The sequence below is a fragment of the Oxyura jamaicensis genome, chromosome 15 (assembly GCF_011077185.1).
Source record: "Oxyura jamaicensis isolate SHBP4307 breed ruddy duck chromosome 15, BPBGC_Ojam_1.0, whole genome shotgun sequence".
Lineage (NCBI taxonomy): Eukaryota > Metazoa > Chordata > Aves > Anseriformes > Anatidae > Oxyura > Oxyura jamaicensis.
Window position 1 is genome coordinate 8714266 of NC_048907.1, and position 19702 is coordinate 8733967.

General features: G+C 42.5%; 2 protein-coding genes across 2 annotated transcripts; one reads left to right on the top strand and one right to left on the bottom strand.

The window, feature by feature from the left end:
- Positions 1-108: 108 nt before the first annotated feature.
- GUCD1 (guanylyl cyclase domain containing 1) lies at positions 109-9357 on the bottom strand (the record flags this gene model as incomplete). Its single annotated transcript, XM_035340903.1, has 6 exons — positions 109-2822; positions 3310-3551; positions 5120-5211; positions 5956-6121; positions 7554-7638; positions 9066-9357. Coding segments are annotated over 6 exons (969 nt in total), but the record flags the coding sequence as incomplete, so codon positions are not given.
- Positions 9225-12891, top strand: SNRPD3 (small nuclear ribonucleoprotein D3 polypeptide). Its single transcript, XM_035341099.1, has 4 exons — positions 9225-9362; positions 9739-9888; positions 10584-10776; positions 11658-12891. Exons 2-4 carry the CDS (start codon positions 9763-9765, stop codon positions 11717-11719), a joined length of 381 nt encoding a protein of 126 aa, XP_035196990.1. The 5' UTR covers positions 9225-9362; positions 9739-9762; the 3' UTR covers positions 11720-12891.
- Positions 12892-19702: the final 6811 nt, after the last annotated feature.

Here is a 19702-nt window from a genome sequence, read left to right on the forward strand (position 1 = left end):
TCAGCTGTGCCATTTCCAGTTAAGTATATAACACGTCAGCCAAAGACTTTCCAACATTTTTCATAATAAATCAGTTAATAAATGCAGCTGCTACATTATGCTACAGGGTTATCCATGACTTTAAACCTTTATTGAGAATGGCTTAATTACAAATAAAAATATATTTATGTATAAAATCCCTGCATGTAAAATACCCCTTCCTTTGCTGTGGACATCATAAAGGAAACAAAGTGATTACACATTTTCAGAATGCATACTGTGATGGACATCATGGAAAACAATGTTTCAGAAAATGCAGATGTTCTAAGTACTTGGCCAGTGAGCTTCTTTTTAACCTGAATTTGCATCATTTAGTCTTGTTTTGACTTAGGTTCTGCTTCTTTCTTGTGTTTTCATCTCTCATAACTATTCCATTTGGCCATAAGAGTTCCTGTTGCAATGGGTGGGACTCCTGTTTTCTCTTTATTAACTTAAACAGCTTTGGTTTTTTATCTTTCGATTCTGTTAACTATTTGAACCCTGGGTACCAAGCATTTATTGTTACACCCCAACTGTACATTTCAGACCACTTAGCATGCCCTTAAGACCATGTTTTATGTACAAGCTCAAGATTCACATGTGGAGGCAAATTTTCAAGTCTTTTTAAGAATTTTTAATTAGCTAACCAATCCTGCTCTAAAAAAATAAATCCTGTGGCAGTTCAATGCTACAGAATGAACTACCTAATGGAAAATGCCTAGGTTAAGAAACTAAGTGCTCTTATCAATCTGTAACTTACGTATCTGTTAATTAGTAACATAGCTAATACCATCTGTCTAAATCAAACATTATTAATTTGGACTTGGACAGAACATTTCCCAGAGCAGTAGCCTTCTGGTGATTTATTTTGGAGCAGTCATAAGGCATTATCTACTGTAGGTTTCGTACTCTGGTCACTTTTCTGGGTTTCTACTAATGTATTTGTCTATACTACTCACAAATCACATCCTGATTTTTATTTATTTTGCATATATAACTGCCAGAATGTATTCCAACTTCACCACTGCTATGCAAAATCAGATGCACAAAGTTTCTTGTCACGTAATTCTGTTCAGAACTTTTCAAAGGCTACTGCATTTTATATCTGCAATTATTTTTCAGCCTCTGTGCACAGGAGCACTCTTGATTCTACTATGTTTGCTTAATGTAATGTTTTCCATGTCTTACAGGAAGTCAGCAACTGATAAAAGATATATTTTCTTAGATTTTTTTTTATCATGCTGAAAGTAGGTTCCTATTTATTATTTCTACCACTCAGTAACAATGTCCTTTAATTGTTCCACACAGTTCCAGAACTTGGACAGTTCTTCTCCTAAAACCATGCCAAAGGTGTGGGATCTCTGTCTTAAGTGCAAAACAAAGTTTTATCAGCGTGAGTTTATCAGTATTTATGTGAGTACTAACATTTTCTTCTACCCATTTTAATATAGACAGGACTGGAGATCCAAGACTTGTAAGCAATTGTGATGAACAAATCTTAAGTAGGTGGCTCTTTCTGACACTTTTACAGTGCTCTTCAGCAAAGTAAATAAACTCAGGTAATACATGAAAGGATTACGAATGGGCTGCTAACAATTTCACTTCAGAATGTCTGAACAAAACTTCAACTTAATCCAAATACACCTACAGTATAAGAATAACTAGAATTTCTGTCTTTTTTACTGTAGCAAAGAGAAGTTTGTATTCCCCATTTTCTTAATTGATTTCAACTCTTAGAAGGTCAATAAATTAATACCAATAGCAAACTTTGGCTCAAAGTATGATTCAGCATTTCAGTTGCAATCCAGTCTCTCATCAGTTAAAATCTAAAAATATATACCATTAGTGTGTGAATGAATATTTTCTGTATCTGCTTAATAAGTTTATATTTAGATTGGGTGCATCAGAATCTGGCATGTATGGATGTCACAATGCTCAGAGGTTTTTTTGCAAAGAGCCACAAAGACTCCCATGTCCAAAAAAGTCTTTAAACTTCTGGGGTAATACAGAGTTCTGGGCAGTCATCTGAAAATATTTAGCCAAAAGAGATGCAGTTTGTAGTGCAAGGGATCAATCCCAATAACTGCAATTCAAAACTTAATCCAGTGACATAAATACTGAAACTGTGAGGTGAATTTTGTACATGGAAAATTTTCTAGAGTAAATATTTAATTCCTACAATACTGATGAGCCAAACAGCATTTACATTATTTGAAAGTGGTTGGTTAGTATTTCTTCCTTTCACAATACCCTGCTGAACCTCAGATCCCTAGACTTAGGGTGCAGATCCTTGCTGCGTTGAAAGAGAGAGACAGGTATTTTCTATTTTTTTCTGGTTTTGTTTACTTAAACCTATGCATGTATTACCAAGTGTTAAAGTTCATACATTTGGTGCTTTTTTTCTCATGTGTTTAATTTGAAAATAAGCTTAAAGTGAAGAGGCTTAGGGCCTGTATTTTAAAACTGCTGTCAACTGTGCAGTGTTAGAAATGAGCAAAATGTGTGACATATGTTGTAAAATCAGATATTTCATTGGGAATAAAAAGGTAAAGACAGCATTGCAACATAGTCCTATCAATGTCTATAAAGCCTCCCTTGTTTAAGATCCCACTGCAATTCAGGAGCAAGGTCTCTGCAGGGGGTGTCCTGAGACAAGCAGCCAACCGCCATGCAGGCTGCACCAGAAAGGACCAGAAGTATCGGGTGTGGATGTCAGCTGTCTGTGTAGATGAACAGAATATCCTCATCTGTGCCGTAACTTGTCCTGGCTTCCTCAAAGTTACTGATGCTGGTGCAGCATGTTCCTGTAAAGGAGGAATAAAATGATAGTAAAAACTCAGAAGACGCCTATGAAAGGCTCCTATTCTGGGTCTAGCAGCATCTACAAAGAAAAGTACTGTATATAGAGTAGATCTATTGTTGCTTGTGTTACAGCTTTACTTGCTCAAGTAGATCTTCTCATCTCCAGGGCAGGGCTCACTGAAGTAATGCTGTAAATAGGTCTCAAAGTGGTCATCTTGCTATACTCTGCACATAGGTACAGAGCGGCATCTCTCACTAGCCCATGTTGAAGCCAAACAAGTTGCTAGAATGTGTATCTCAATGACTCAAATCACCACACAGAATGCAGCAATAACTTTGTGCATGTAGCACACCTCTTTCTGACAAATTGGTTAGTTATGCTTGAAATACGTGCACACTAATAGGGGAACTCCAGCTATGGCTCTGTGTTATGGATGTGTTAAGTAACGAGGTGGCTGAGAATCCACCCAAAAGGAGCAGGGTACTCACGGTCAGCATAGGCAGGGTTGTTGTAGTAAATACTCCCTGAGGCTTTGTTGTAGCCACACAACACAATGAAATGGCCCTGGTAGTCAGGATTCCTGCAGAAGCACTTCTGTCCAATGGGGAGGAAGCAGCAATATTTGACAGGACTTGAGCAAAGATCACACAACAGCAGGACTGCATTCACTAGGACGATGGCTACATGACCTTGGGACAGGTGTTTTTGGATGTCTTGAACAGTTACTGTGCTGTAGGAAAAAAAAAAAACGTGTTTATTTACAAGTTTAGGAAAGAGACTGGCATTCAGCGAAGCTAGACCCTCCAGGCTTTGCTACAAAGCCTGAAAAAAACTGTGCTATTCACGGTCTTTTGATCTCACTGCAGCTCCTGAAGTGCAGAGCAACAGCACTGGATTCTGCAATAACATAGATGTAATCTCAGAATGTATTGGGTGCCTGGGAGAAGAGTATTAAAGAAGTTGGCAACTTACTCCGTAATTTAAGAGACTTTTGTTGTGGGAAAATCACAAGTGAAATGTTCTATCCTGCTCTTAGAAAAGCTTAACTCCGAAGCACCAAATCTTCATTGACTGAGCAGCTGAAGATCATGTAATCGCTAAGCAACTTAATGCGTGCCCTACTTTGCCTCTTTCACACAGGAATATGCATCTCCCAGTTGCAAGTTTGGACTACCTGATTCTTTTGAGGCTGTACTTCTATTGTACCTCTTACAGAAAGCAAGTATTAACCAAACATAACCTATAATCTCATCTGTTAAAAGCTGTCCTTCACTGAGGCAGATGGTGTATTCCATATACATTAGAACTCATCCCTTGGATGTGTTTCAGATGTAGGGCTGTGTGTCATACCTGACTGAACTTGTTCTTTTTAAATCTTTCCCAGTGTTGCTTCTCCTCTTTGGTGCCCCAAGCTCAGCACTGCACAGGTACACATGCATTCTGTCCCTGCCTTGATCAAGGACGCGATCTGACGATTTCTGAACCAAGATGGGCTGACTGTCCCTTCTCTCTTGACACAGCTCTAGTTAAATAGGTGGTGCCATACAGACTCTGTATATGTTAAAAAGGACACTTAACAATTCTGTTAAATGAAAGTTGCATTGCAGCATTTATATAATGTTGTGGCTGCCCGGTACCCTCTTTTATTTTCTCATTCCTAATCACTTACCCCACTTTGACAGAGATCGAAACCAGCTTCGCTATAGAAGGGGATGCAACTCAAGCTGAACATGGATTAGTTATTTCCCATGAGTAACAAACATCATTGTCAGTTATAGGTTGTTAAACAATTCTACAGTTTTTCCTCTTTTCCTGGGTTTACAATTCTTTCATTGAGGTTCTTTATTTTATCCTCCCATTAGCAAAGGCTCACATGCCAGCTTTCTCTTTGTGCTTCTATCTAGGAACAGAGACCTATAATCTTTGCATAGCTGTAGGAACAATGGGCTGTGTGTCCACAAAGCATTCTCCTTAATTCAAATGATAATGGTACTTAACAATGGCCAATTAAAGCTCTGTAGGCATTCCCTACTTGGATAATCTTAATGGAAAATCAAATTCAAAATATAATAGCCAACTTCTGTCAACATTTGCTAATCACTCTGTCAGGACTATTGTTCCTCGAATTTCATTAACTCTTTGCATCCACTCTTTTGAGATATGAAGTAAAAAGACTAATTCACCAAAAAGGCTGTGGGTCTGATTTCAGCCTGTCTTTCACAAGTTTAGCTCAGTGACTTAAAAAAAAGGCACGAAGCCCCCAATCTCCAAAGAGCAAAGAGAGAACAGTAAGCTTACCACTTCTCCACCAGCACCTTGCAGGCTTTGGCTTGTGCAAAGAGCTGATTCACTCGATTCTCTTCTGTGTCAAAGTGCTTCCTATAAAATGACTGGAGATAACAGAATTTATGAACTGGAATGATGATCACCTTAGGTAATCCACCATTTACAATGTCTGCTAGCAAGGGCCTGTGTAAGTTGGAGATCTGGCTATGGGATAAGAGCTCTCCCTTAGTTCACTAGTAATAAGAATTCCTGCTTTAAATTATCAGTTTCATTCCTGGTCAGTTACTGTCGCAATTTCCAAGCAGTAGCTATTCATCTGCCAACATGAAAGAAGTCTGTCTGGTTTCTACTGGGCACGAGGCTGCATCGGAAAAGCCATTGCTTCTATATGTGTTCATTGGTCCCCTTGGTAGCAACCTTGAGGAAGCTCTCCATGGACATGGAGGCTAAACTGGCCTCTAGAGGTGGTTCCTCCAGGCCAGGGCTGAGGCATGGGGGCAGGGAAAGCGTGGAAGCTCACAGGTACAGCCCACTGCCCGGGCTGTACCTGTTCTGAAGAGAGCTAGGGGGCTTCAGTCTCCAAGGCTGTTGAATAGTCTGGAACCTTTCAAGAACACTACACAAAAACTTTAAAAAAAATTCATATAATGGGACCAAAGATATGAAATACATGGGATGGTATCTAGCCTTGCCTTTGGAACTGATTCATACCCGTTTGGGCAACAGACAAACCTTGTTTACAGGAACTACAGTTAACCATCAGTAACACAGCAGAGCTTTTCTAGCATGACGCACAGCAATCCCTTTTAAAACTGCCTGCTGTTTTCCAAGTAGCTAAGAATACTAACCTGATTTTTGTAGCCCTTGTCCACTCCAAGTGTCTGGGTGCAAAATTTATGCTTAACACCGAAGTGCCGCATTAGGTAGGCCAGGTCAATAGTCCAGATACTCTTTGTTAACTGGAGCTCTTGGATGGCTTTCTGAAATTCGTCATTGTCCAAGTGATTCAGGTACCTATGGGGTTAGTAAAGGCAGGGGAAGGGAAGCACAGATCTTAGGAGAAGCAAAGTGTGTGCTGTAGCCCAAGCTTCCACATCACAGGAAGGAAAAACTGAAACAATGGGCTTGGCTAAGAAATAACCAAAAAACATCCCACAAATGAGCCACAAATTTAAGGGAAGGGAATAGGGAATATTTAACTGGATTTATTGATGACTTTTTATTAGAAAAGTACCAGTATCTCAACTGCTTTATAGCACTAGAAGCATACGGGATGCTGTACTGAGCAAGTACAGAACTCTGTCCTGAAGGGCTTACAATCTGTATATACAATCTTAATAGAGCAAACACAGAGAGGAGTGTTAAAGACTAAAACTTGCTTCACGAAATAGATGGATTTCAAAAGGAGGAACTGCAAAGGAAGTTGGTAAATACTCAAAGGAAGCTCATCTTAGGTACTGATGACAGAAAAGGCAATAAAGGGGAGATGGTCTTGAGAAAGTTTAGGATGTTGCAAAGGGATGGAGAGGGGCAGTAATGAAGAGTTCCAGAAGTCAAAACAAATGGAATCAAATGCAAAAAAAAATAATACTGGAATTGAGGAAGCAGGGTAAACAAGGTCAGATCTACGGGGTGAGAAGATTAATCTTAAAGGCTGAGTTTTGGGCAGACTGGTGTGGCAAAGGGAATGAAGAGGCAGAGGTTACAGTAGTCAAGATGGGAAATTACCAGCACACGGACTAACGTCTTGGTAGAAGGGATGGAGAGAAATGAAAATCTTCTGCTTCATATCTACTAAGTGGACATCTAAATAGGTATTTCTCCTGCACCTAAGCTCATGTTCCTCTGTGGAAGGAAAGAGGAGTTCAGCAGAACAGCTACTGGTTTGAAAAATAAAAAATAAAAAAAAAAATAAAAAAAAGAGGGCAATACAGTGCATTGTTTTGAAGTTGAAACTACTCCTGGAACAAAACTGTTCATCCCCCAGATCTGGGGCTCAGCAGGACCAAGCAGTATATACTCACAAATTGGGATAAACCTACCCGTTGCTTGAAAATACAGAAAGGAATTACATGATCTGCTGTGGTAAATACCAAACCTGAATTATAACAACAGGAAAGAGGGATAACTTTTTACCAGCTTAAGCATGCCAACCTGCAATGTTCTTAGACTCAGTGCTGAATGGATTATTTTCAATCAATCAAAATAATTACTCAAAAGGTCATAAGTCTGTCTTAGCTTCTGTTTTCCCTTGCTTCTCCTGGAGGGCTGTGCTAGGCCCTGGCAGCAGTAATTCTCCAAGGGCACCCAAGAATATGTGCTCTTGTAAGATTCAGTCAAACTCACAGCTGCTTCAGCATGCCCCTTCTCCCTGGATGTTCCTTCCTGATCCCCCTCTCCCATGGGATGGGATTTCCCACCCCTTCCACCAAAACCAGTGACTTACTGGAGCACCATCCTGGAGCAGGCCAGCCCACAGTCCCAGTGGTACAGCTGCTGGATGATGGGCACTTTCAGCTGGACACATTCAACTGCAGTGAAAACACCCCGTTGTGAGCAAAACGCAAAAGGCATCAACCCATACAGGAACGCTTTTCTGTACCTCAGCATTCTGTAGCGGGAGAAACTTGGGAGTGGGTGGTGGTGGATTTTTTTTTTTTTTACTTTATCTGATTGGCAGGTTCTTTTATTAATTTGCCGTTTCTGTATAATTAAGCTATTTCTGTATAATTGAGCATTTGGCATACCACAATACTCCTTTACTGTTACACACCTGGATCACCTGCTATATGGTCCACACTCTTGGAAGTTTCGCTTCCATTTTTGGTGGGGCAACATACCCCCCAGCCCCTAATCTGAAGCTGTAACACCTCCTAAACAATACTAGGTAAGGCATAGATACTCATCCTTTCTCATGCATCTGAGCATATTTCCATGCCTCAAAAGGTCTTAAACCAGCTGGGAAGAAAACAGACACACCCAAGATCTCTAGACTCTGATTTCTTATGAGCCTTTTCTAGATGTATTTTTCCTCAAGGACTATAATTTAAAAGAGTAATTTTAGGTTAACTCACAAATGACAGCAGCTGGCCTTCTTTATTAACTCCCTCAGTAACAACAAAGGAAGAGGGACAAGGAACACCACAGTCAGAAAGTCCTGGAATAGACATAGTAATAACATCCCTTGTACTTCCTTTAGAGGTGGCACTGTGGTGGTTTCAGTTTCAGAAACACCCTTACAACTTGATGGGCTCTAAGTGTTTTTGGCTGTTATTGCTACTTCAAAGTTAAGCCAAGTAAGTTAATCATAAAAGGTTTCTCCAAATAACCTAACCTTTGATCTGGAAAAGACCCCTGAAAACCTCTGTTAATACAGGGTCAGGTCAACTGTGTTTCAGGATTGGGATAAAACACATTCAGTGTGGGCTGGCAGTTTTAACGTAGCTTTATTTATAAAACGCTACGGATAATGCTAGTTGTAGTGGTATAGCGTAAATGTAGCTTTATTTATAAACGCTATGGATAACGCTAGATGTAGTTTTATACCGCTCCCCAACGCGGTCACAGCCTGCTGTAGGGACAAGCCAATCCCCATAGCCTGGACTTCATTTCTCCGCAGTTCTGCCACTGTTCAATCACGGCTTGGAAAGCCGGCGGCACAGCCCCCGTACGCTGAGTGCTTCCCGAGTGCTCTGCATTACGGTGCTTCTAACGCAGCCTCCTGAAGACAGCAATAACCCCGCTGGAACCCGGACCCGCGACTATTTCGTCCTTTCTCTCGGCACCCCGTGTTGTTATTGCTACCCCGAGCCTGAGACGAGTCCAAAGACCGATTTCGTGCCGGGTGCCCCGGGAGGCGGCGGCAGCCTCCAGCTCCCCCCCCTCCTCCAGCCTTCCCCGGCCTCCCCCCGACCCCCCCCAGCCGCCTCCCAGGGCCGCGGGCGGGGCCGGCACTGACCTGGCGGCGGCGGCGGCTCCCCCCCGGCCCCCCGCGGGCTCCTCATGGCGGCGCCGGGCCCTGCCGCCCGCTCACTGCCCGCCGCGGGGGAGCGGCCCGGCCATGCCCCGCCGCCCGCCCGGCTCCTCCCGCCCGCCGCGCCCCGGGGACGGGGAGGGGGACGGGGCACGGAACCGTCCTGCCGGGGCGCGGCGGGCCCCGGGCGGCTTTGGCGGTGGGGCGGCGGGAAGGGCCGGGGCTGGAAGCTTTCCGCTTCCGGGCTGCGCTGCACGGCGGGAAGGTGGCGGAGCCATTACGGTGCGCGCGGGACGGGCCCGGCTGAGGCGGCGGTGGGGCCGGGGCCTTGGGGCCTTGGGGCCGAGGGGGGGGCCGGGGCTGGGGCCGTTCCCGGACCGGTCCTGGAGGCGGCCGGGGCAGCGGCCTGCAGGGCGGGTGTCCGCTATTCCCCGGTTTGTTTCCCTGCGCCAGAAGTGGGAGGAGGGCGTGGGGTTGGCGCTGGCTTTCAGCCCTTGCCTCCTACTGGCATCTCTGTGGAGAAGGTTTATCGATACACGCATATGGGGCAAGAGAGAAAATCGCCTCCTGTAGGGAAAGCCTGTTACACAGAGCATTATAAAGCAACTTGCACGTTATTTCCGTTATTTTGACTTTTTTTTTCCCCCCCTTGTCGCAGGTGTAGAGCCACAGCACCGCAAGCATGTCGATCGGAGTGCCGATCAAAGTGCTGCACGAGGCAGAAGGCCACATTGTGACATGCGAGACCAACACAGGAGAAGTGTACCGAGGGAAGCTTATTGAAGCCGAGGACAACATGAATTGTCAGGTACGTGGTGTAGAAGGACGGAGGGCAGGAAGGTTGACCTGGGCTTGGAAGCAATTGTCTGTAGCAGATTGACAGCTTGATTTGAAGACCCCTTGGTTTTAGTCTTAGGGTAAGTAAAACCGTGCTACTGATGCCCTTACTGCAGTAATTTGGGATTACTGAGCATGCCAGCAGGACAAAGATTATTCTTTCTGGTTTTAAGAGCACGATTGGGAATTCCTGTCAGTGGTATCAGAGTTACTAAAGTTTTGTTCTGTGAACATCTTTTCTGCGGAAGTTTTTTATTTAGTGTGCTATTGGAGCTGTTTTTAATGCACGTGCCTTAAGGCATCCCGGGAGGCTTAATTTTGATTGGCTTTATGCAAATATTGGTTGAAATAAAAATGCTTCTGTAGTAGTTACAGCTAGCAAATGTTTATTAAAAACAATATGAGAAAATAAGTTTTATTAGCTTTGTTTTGTACTCAAACAGTGGAGAAGGTAAAAAGTCTGGTTCCACTTGAATAGTGGCATGTTTAAGAGTATATTTAAATGACCCTGGATGTCTTGTGTTGCCACACTGGTTGAGAAGGCAGCATGCTTGGAAAGTCTTTGATTTTGGTACTTGAATCCTGGCTGTATATTCTGCGGGCAAGAATAGTGGGAGCCCAAGACTGTGCTAAAGGCCTCTGTGAACACTGATCTTTATTTTCCAGATGTCCAACATAACAGTGACGTACAGAGATGGGCGAGTGGCACAGCTTGAGCAGGTGTACATCAGAGGCAGCAAGATACGGTTTCTAATTTTACCGGATATGTTGAAGAACGCTCCTATGCTGAAGAGCATGAAGAATAAAAACCAGGGTTCTGGAGCTGGGCGAGGAAAAGCAGCTATTCTCAAAGCTCAGGGTGGGTACAGTCTGTTACTGATTTTGTGTCTGTCCTCCCGATCCTCTCTCCATTTTGCTGTAGAGGAACAGGGCAGCTTTGATCTCTATCACCAAGGAGGTATAAGCTGTAAGAAGCTGAATGACTATTTCTTGCACAGTTGTTGCTTCATCTTACTGTGAGAGTTAAGACTCAAACTGTCCCATGCACAATATTGATGTTGCAATAGTTCAGGTATGGTAAGTAGTCTTTGTTAAATAGAGACTTGATATAAAATTTCAGCTTTGGTTTTCCAGTGAAGGCAACTGCCAGTTGTTTGGACTACTTGAGGAAGGATTCAGGTGTTGTTAAACTTTTTAGGGGAAAAAATAATCAAATAGTAAGATGATACTTAAATTATTGGGAAACAATAATTATTAGCGTTTCATCCTCATTAGTACCTTTCTCATGTGCAGTCTAGTTACAAGACTTGCTAATCGTCATGAGCTCTGAAGTCCTTGTTTAACTCTAGCAAATGCAGTAAGGACGGGTGTGGGAGTAACATCTGCTGAAACATAGCGAGTTCTGTTGCAAATCCTAGGAAGAGTATGGGGTCTTAAATCTCATTGGCTACAAACTTTGTCTGTCAGGTTAGAAGGACACAAAGTGTGTTAATCTTTCATTGCTCTTCATGCACATTGCATGTTATAAATAGTAAGACTGTAACTATTGGTTATGTTTCCTTACACAAGAAACTTTTGCTTACTACATCACATTTTGAACTTAACCTGAATAGGATGGTTTAGCTTCCATGCTTCTAAGCAAGAGACTTTGAGAGTTACTTATTTTTGTTTTTGTCAGTTTTTGAGATAAATATGCAGTTATATCAAATTCATGTCATCCCTGGTGTTCTCTTTCTTCAGTGGCTGCAAGAGGAAGAGGTCGTGGTATGGGCCGTGGCAACATCTTCCAGAAACGAAGATAATTTTGGCCTTGTCCAACGTGCTTTTTTTATTGGGGGTATTAACTGTACTACATGTGGGTTGCTATCGGTTTTGTTTAATAAATATTTCTGAGAAGAACTTGTCTGCTCTTATATGGCAGGACTCCTCTTGGGCACATTAGAGTTCTGGTTTGTTTCTGTAGGTGGCAAATACATTTTAGGTTGATTTTGACCTTAAAAGCGTATTGTTTGGGAAACAGCAGACTTGATATCTAGATTTGACTTCTTTGTACTTTTGTGTAATGCATCGAGTTTTAAAGATCATCTTGCTTCCTTTTTCTTGTTTAATCCTGTTGTTATTCACTCTCTAAAGAATTAGAAGCTATTCTTGATGAAGAATTTTTGAATGTTTTGAAGTTGTGTTAGCGTCTGCATTTATGGAACATACAGCCAAATGGAGGCAGCTTCCTGGGAAGCAAAGCAGTGTTCTTTTGCTTTACATGGATCTACAATAGATACAGCTCTGTCTTCAGAGCTGTACATTGGGCTTATACTCTTGTATTTTGTATTTTTCTCTTGGGACACGGGGAAAACTTTTCACTAGAAACACCCAACTTTAGTATTTGGTAGACAGGCTCTTCTAGCCTGAGTCTTGAGCCTGCTTGCCCGAGGTGAAAGATTTGATTCTAACCCTGATAATAGTTCACTTGTTTTTCCTCTTGCCTGGGAAGAAAAGACAGAAAAAAAGAAAAAAAAAATGAAAAAAATCATTGTCAAGGATTAATTTGAAGTGTTTTGTGCATCTGAAAGGTGTATGGGGAAAGTCCTAAGGATGGTTATCTGTTAAAAAGGCTAATCTTTTGAGCAAAACTTTAGCTTTTGTTTTTAAAAATCTATACTTGGTCACATTGATCACCAGCTCAATTGTAGGAAGCCAAATTTAGTTGTAGCTTTATTCTGCTAAAAGTATGGCATGGCAGTTCTTACCGACAGTAATGGTTGAGATACTTAAATTGAACATGCCTGTACCTAACTGCATACTTGCATACAATCAATAATCAGTCCTTACATGTATAAGAAGCTATCTAGTCTTGCTCTTCTCCTGTGATGTGTAAAGACTCTCCCTTGTGTGCAGACATGAAAGTTGAACTAATGTATTCGGTTGTTGAATTGTCTGTAAATAAAGCAGCGTTTGATTGCAGATCACGAGAAAACCCCTGCTATTTTTTTTTCTCGTTAGTGATGATCCTAAATATTTACATTAGAAACATCTGTGAAAAGTTTGTGATGTGTTTGAGATTGATGTATAAAAAACTTTGCCTTCTTATGCCTAGATTGAGGAACCTGACTGAAAGACAAGACAGTTTTCACAAAAATGCTTCCAAACATGGCACATGAGCCATGCTCATATAGCAGTAATGCTTTCCCAAAGACAGTATTTCAAAGAATTACAGAATTTCCATCTTAAAGTGAGTACCTAAAGGAATTTTGTAGTGATGTTGAACACTTTCTTGTGGGAAATCTGCTATGAATACAACCTAGTATGGGGTGGGGTGTGGTGTTGAAGGATGTCAAGCTGTTCTGCTTTGAAATGGGTGTTGTCCTGGCAGTGGCTAACGTAGGGTGACTGCCAAAGGAGCTTACTGTTACCTTGTTTAGGAGCAGGTGATACAAGAAGTGTGCACACAGTTTGAACAAAGAGAAATCAGTTTGCTGGAACCCTTTTGGATCTGGCTTCTAGTGGGTCTCCCTGCAGTCTCTAGGGGAAACTAATAGTGAGGCTTAGTGCATTTTTTAATTTTCTTAAAGCAACTATCAAGTACTTCCCAGCCTTCAAAGCTTTATTTTTTTTTATTTTTTTTTTTTTAAAGCCTCCAAAAATTATTAATAAGTGGAAAAGGAAGCAAGCCACAGATGGGGAACTTGACTAAAAGTATTTTTTGGAAGAGATTCAGTGTTTTGGCAAGACTGCAAATCTGTCCCACTGGCTTTGTCTCTCACTATTTCCCTCTGGCTCTTAAATAGCATGTAGCCCTTTTCTGAAGGACACAACGTTTGCAGAGGGCAGGGAGAAATGGCACCATTTTTGACCACAGAGAACCACTGGAATGGCAAAGGTTTTGAAACACCCAGGGGAACCCTAAAGAACACAACTGATAAATGTAATTTACTTAAATTAGAGCTGCCTCACAGTAACATATTTGTTGTGGATTATTTCAACTAATGATGATTGCCTTACGTTTTCTATTATTTTTAGAAGTTCTTGTTCCTCCTTCCTATGCAGTGCCAAGCTTCTGTTCTCTCCATTCAGAGCCTTTCTCTTCCCTGAAACAGTTGGTGTGGCATTCAGCAGCAGCGAGGGCAGAGGGACAACCAAGTAACAGGGTTTGTTCTATCAGCTTTAAGAAGTTTATACCCCGCTTGATGTTTATCACCCTTTATTTTTGTAGGTGTTCACTGAACACTGCAAAGGAACTTTTTTATTCCAACTAGTATTGCCTTAGCTTTTAAGATGTGCCTAAAACATCTAACCGCTCTGATCCGCATCAGCTTTGAAGAAAATACTGGATTTTGCATGAGCAAAAAGCTTTGCACTGTGAATTCAGTTGAGGCTGAGTCTAGGATGAAATGTTCACCCTCTGCAGAAAGAAACATACCGGGAATTAGTGTTGAAAAGTTTGAAGTTTTGTAATTGTAGGAATGAAAGTCAAGACAAAGATCACTTAGCAATATCTTATTAGTTGCTTAAAATTTGACTAGACCAACTGATAATGCTAGTTTGTTGCAGGTTGTGCTGAAGATCCTGTGTATTATCCTTAACTTACAGTGGGATAAATTGAATTCTAACAAATGTCGTCTCCTCCGCTAGATGGCTCTGTAGGTAAGCGAATGAAATACATCAAACCAGAACCCTCTGGAAGGGAAAAATGCAAGAAATGTGACTTCTGGTATAAAATCCATTAGCATAATGCTATTACAAACTCCAGCATTAAAATACACATATGAAAATACATCCTTCCTCTTCAGCATTCCCCGAGTGCTGGTTTCATAGGCAACCAGGTTATTCCATCTTGGTGCTGTGTGTGTCCCACCCTTGGCTAATTGGGCATGTGCAATTATATGTGATAAATGATTAAGTCCCAAATAGGATTTTTGTGATTTATTAAGGGAATAGAGGCAAGCAAACAGCGCTGGGTGCACCGGGAGTCTCTGCTCTACCAGGACGCACACCTGTTACATCAGGTGGTTGATTTTTATGCTCCTAGACTAATACATATTTATCGCTATTCCTAGAAAAGGCAGAGTTATTATAATTAGTTCCCGGAATCCAAACCCTCTCTGGACGCATGCGTATCAGTCTCTGGTGGTCTTTCTGGGGGTCTCTTGTGCTGAAGGCTCGTAGTCTTCCTCCCAGGCTTTGTCCTTTGGTCGTCCTTCAACTCCCCCTTTCTCCTTATTTGGTGGATCTCTTTGCTGGTTATCAGAGGCTTGCGCAGCGTCCCATGCAAAAGTCTGCAGTTTCCTAAAAGAAACTCCTTGGTCCTCTTATCTCCCAGACTAGAGTCTCAATGTTCGCCCTTCAAACCCTCTATTTACACAAATTGCTGGATCGTTCCTTTGCATGATACAAGAACTATGTACACTAATCACTCTGTTTTTCTTAAATAGGAGCTTATATTTCATCATGCGGCCCTAGCATTGTTCCATACTGACACGAATCAAATAAACACATTTCACATATAGGTAGGCATTACAGATTCCTGTAGCTTAGCAATGTACATGATCTATTTCTCTGAGACAGAGGATGCTATGGATAGATAAGGTGTCAGATAAGGATAGATGCCTTTTTCTTTGTCCCAGATAGCATTTCTTTTTCTCACTTTTTTTTTCATTGCTTTGTGTATGTGCTTATAAGCCTCTTCCCATTCAGTGGGTTCAGAGCTTACTGTAGTTCCCTGTTTCAACAGAAAGGGACTGTTACTGACCTGAAGCTTTAACATGAATTTATGTGTTTGATATAATCAGTGTAGATGCCTTTGAACTAATGGGGGACATTATGGGGGACAGCATGAACTATGCTGCAGCCATGCAAAATGATGTATGGAGAAGTGCAGGTAGAAATTCACCTGGTCTTCCTGAGTGAAAAAAAAACAGGTTGTGCTCTGATACAAAACCAGAGAGGAGACAATAATAATAGTAAAGAATAGTTAAATGGCTGGAGAAGGTATCACTTGAAAAAACTGCTTTGTGCAGAACTGTGGGACTTTTCCTCACGAAGCAGGTGCTTTCATCCCTTACAGGTATAGTTCTGCTCATCAGGGGTGTCTAACTTCCATCCTAAAGCTATACTTCAATTCATTTTCTGAGGATACCCTGTGAAATATCAGTCTGGGGGGTATCGTGTTATGAAGGAGGCTGGGAATGGATGCTGTATAGATGAGGTAAGTGGCAAGCTATGGTATCTCTTCTCTGAGACTAACTACAGGCCACATTGCAAACCCCCCACTCTCCAGGGTATTAAAACTTGGTTTATACCAACTCTCAAAATTGTGGGAGATGCAGCAGTCTCTTAATCTCTTCTGTCTGCCAGTGAAAGCCAGAAGTTAAGGGATGTGGCTCCTCAATCTCCCATTTCTTGCAGAAAATATCTTCTAGAAGGACGGAGTGGAGTAGAAGACGTGAATTTCTGATGCTGGTAGTCAGGGTCACTGTATGGTCTCTATCTCATAGCTACTTAAAGCTTCAGAGCGAGCTTTCATTTAAACTAGAAAAGTCCTATCTCCTTTTGCCATTGTGATGTGAACAAAGATGGAAGGTTCACATCCCAGTGGAGAAATGATATGGTGATGTAGCAAAAGGTGGACATCTGAGGTCTACAAACAAGTGTCAGTGATTTGGTTGCTCATTTCTCAGCCATGAGTTAAAATGGAGAAGAATTCTCCCAGAGTTCTTGGATGTTTCCATGCTCACAAAGGCAAAAATTAAAATCTGGACTTGCACCTTTTTGCAGTTAATCTGATTTCAGACAATAAGGGCTGGTCCTTCTTTCAGATTAGATAATGATAACTTTATGGGACTGCTGTCCTTTCAATGTTTCTATAGGAGGAAATATAGATAAACCATGTTTAAAGCATGGTCTAGAATTGCCTTGAAACAAATGCTGGTATGGGCAGTGTGGTTTAGATTACTTTGCAAGTAAAAGGATATTTTTCCCCACTTCCTAATCTGCTCAGGGACAGATTTTGCCTGTGGATAGAAGAGCTACCATATGATTACAGCATGCTAGTGCCTAAAGCTGCCAGAACTGCGCTTGTCTGCAAGTATCTAGCCAGATCAAGTTGCATTTTAACTGCTTTAGGTGTCCTGGTGTTGCCTGGTCCTGTAATAATAGTTCTTCATAATGTCAAGAGTAGTTTGGAGGTAATGAATAGGGAAGTTCAATTCTCTTTTATTCATTCTAGCAGTTCCTTGAAGACTAGGGTATGGGATTATTTAATGCAGTGTAGAGACTGATGCTAGCGTATGCTATAGCCAGCAGGTTTGTGATGTTTTTACTCCACCTCATTTAGACATTTAATGAGAAAAGTATTTTGGTTTTGTGTGTGAGTTGGTTGGTTGGTTGTTCCTAGTAGACAGGCTATTATTCCTGGCACAGGGCCAGACATTGCATAAGCAAGCATTGTGCAGTCCTCTGCTGCTGAGCAGAGACTGTCAAATAGGAGTCTGAAAAGTGGAGGTTTTCCAGCATCATTAATTCAGGGGAGAATGTTGAAGCCCTGGCAAAGAAGATGTGTAGTTATGCTGAGAGAAATGAAAAGAATGGCAGAAAAACACTATTATTGTTTGCAGCGAGCATTTAATTTGTTCTTCATTTTCTCTTGCTTGGAGGCATAAAAATTTGTTGTCTGATTGGGGGTTCACCCTATTTCCAGCTCCTTGGAAAGGTGCTAGTACATCTGCTCCAGAGCAAACCACTGCTTGTTGTGAGGCAAAACTTCTCACAATTTTCTCCGTAGTGCCTAAAGTGTTAACTGGGAGCAGAACACAGCACTTAGATGGAATATCAACAGCACTGGGCTGGTGATGCAAGTGGAAGGTAATAGGAATGCCTGGATGTGCAATGTGGAACTGGCCATTTGGCTTATTCATGGCTCCATGCTGGAAAGTGCCTGACTGCCCACAGGCTTTCATTGTTTTTTGTTTGTTTGTTTGCTTGTTTGTCGTTATTCTTTTTTTTTTTTTTTTTAATTGTCACCTTGCATTTCACAAGGGGAGATAGAGACCAAGCCACCAAGAGGTTCAGACCAGGGTTTGAAGACAAGATTTAGGCCCATAATTCCTGTTGAAAGACCCATGTGGTGGCATTTTAGGTTGCTTATTGATATCTTTACAGTCCTCTAAAATCTGAAACATACTGCAGGGGGAATAATTCTTTTTTATCCCCTGATGCATCATCCAGCTGAGACAGAACTGAAGTGTGGAGGCTTTTACTCTTCTATAACAAAAAAGGTGTTGCTGGTTTTTTTTTTTTTTTTTTGCTTCATGACTGAACAAGCTTTCTTCATGTCTGTAGAATAGCTCCACAGCATTTATTTATTTATTTATTTATTTATTTTCCCCCCAAATCTCAGTCATCGAAGATCACCATATAAAACTGCACATCAGAGACACCTCCAGAGCCAGAGAGGAGGGCATCGTTTTGGCTGCAGCCTTGGTCACCTCTTGCTTTTGAGGAGAGTTTGGATGCAGCAGTGGGGAGTGCTGTCTTGGGAAGAGCAGCATTGAATGCACAAAGAGGAACTGTTGTTTTCACCTTTTCTCTGGGTATTTGTTAGGAATGTGCTGTCTATGTTTTGTCTTTTTGCTGCAACATTTTGTCTAGCTACTGAGCCAAATTTGACATGGAATATGTGGATGAAGCTCTAGGGAACTCATTAGAGGTTTTTCATGTCAGCATTTGCCTCCAAATACATGAAGTTTAATCCTAACCTTAGGCTGAGATTTGTATTACGGGACATGTCGAAGCCTCTGGCTAGAGTCTGCGTGTGGGGAGGGCTCTGGTAGCAGCCCTCGCCTCACCTCAGAGCCTCGCTTTCAGAGGGTGCTTCAATCACCTCTTCTTCAGACATGATCCTATCACTATCTTAATGCTGAAGCTAATGTTGTTGGACACCCATGCTAAGGGTTACATGGGGGATAATGCTAACAGCAGCCCCAATTCACTTTGGCAGTCTGATCCCCAGTCCCCCTTTACAGCCTGGCTGTCCCTGCAAACAGCCCCCTAACCAACACCACCCTGTTCCTTCTTGCGTTGTGGCATTTTGCCCTTTCTTACTGCGATTTCCCAGAGGCACTGAGGGGCTCCGCCGGGCGGTTTGCCCTTTCTTATTGCTGTTTCCCAGAGGCTGAGGGGCTCGGCTGAGCCCTGAGGGGAGGCCGCTCTGGAACCTTCCGGAACCGGCCGTGCGCGGGCAGGGCAGCCCGGCTTCTCCTCACAGCGGCCCCTGCAGCCCTGCTGCCAGCACCTCTGTACGGATGCCCAGTGCAGAGCAAGATGGAAATAAGTCAAAAATAGGTTACAGGGGTGACCCCTGGCGGCATCCTGCTGTTCCCGGAGGAAGAGCCGTGCCGGCGAGTGAATGCCCGGCTCGAGAGCCCAGGCAAGCAAAGCCTTGCCCGTCTCCTCTCTTGTGGGGCGGCTGAGGTGTGTGCCTAGGAGTGCGCTTATCTGGCCTGGCTTCATTTCTGCCTAGGGAATGGCAGGTAAGCTTACCTTCTTGATGTATTGAAGAAGTCCTTCTGTGTGTTACCACAAGGGAGTCTGTTACGATCGTCTGAAACAGGCCACGCTTGAAGGGTCAGTGAGCACTGCCGATTTAGAGGCATCTCATCCAACTAATACTGCCACAGGCATTAGCAATGCAAAAGCGCACAGGAGATGTTGCCGCCTCTTCTGCTCCTGACCTTTCAGTTCAGGAGGTGACAAAAGGGCTAATCTCTCCTTTTGTCTCCCCCTGTTAGCGG

Bases quoted from the DNA above. Each gene is read 5' to 3' on its own strand.
- SNRPD3 (XM_035341099.1), top strand. From the start codon at position 9,763: ATGTCGATCGGAGTGCCGATCAAAGTGCTGCACGAGGCAGAAGGCCAC. The intron at 9,889-10,583 runs GTACGTGGTGTA...TTTATTTTCCAG, and splicing joins AGGACAACATGAATTGTCAG to ATGTCCAACATAACAGTGAC. The intron at 10,777-11,657 runs GTGGGTACAGTC...CTCTTTCTTCAG, and splicing joins AGCTATTCTCAAAGCTCAGG to TGGCTGCAAGAGGAAGAGGT.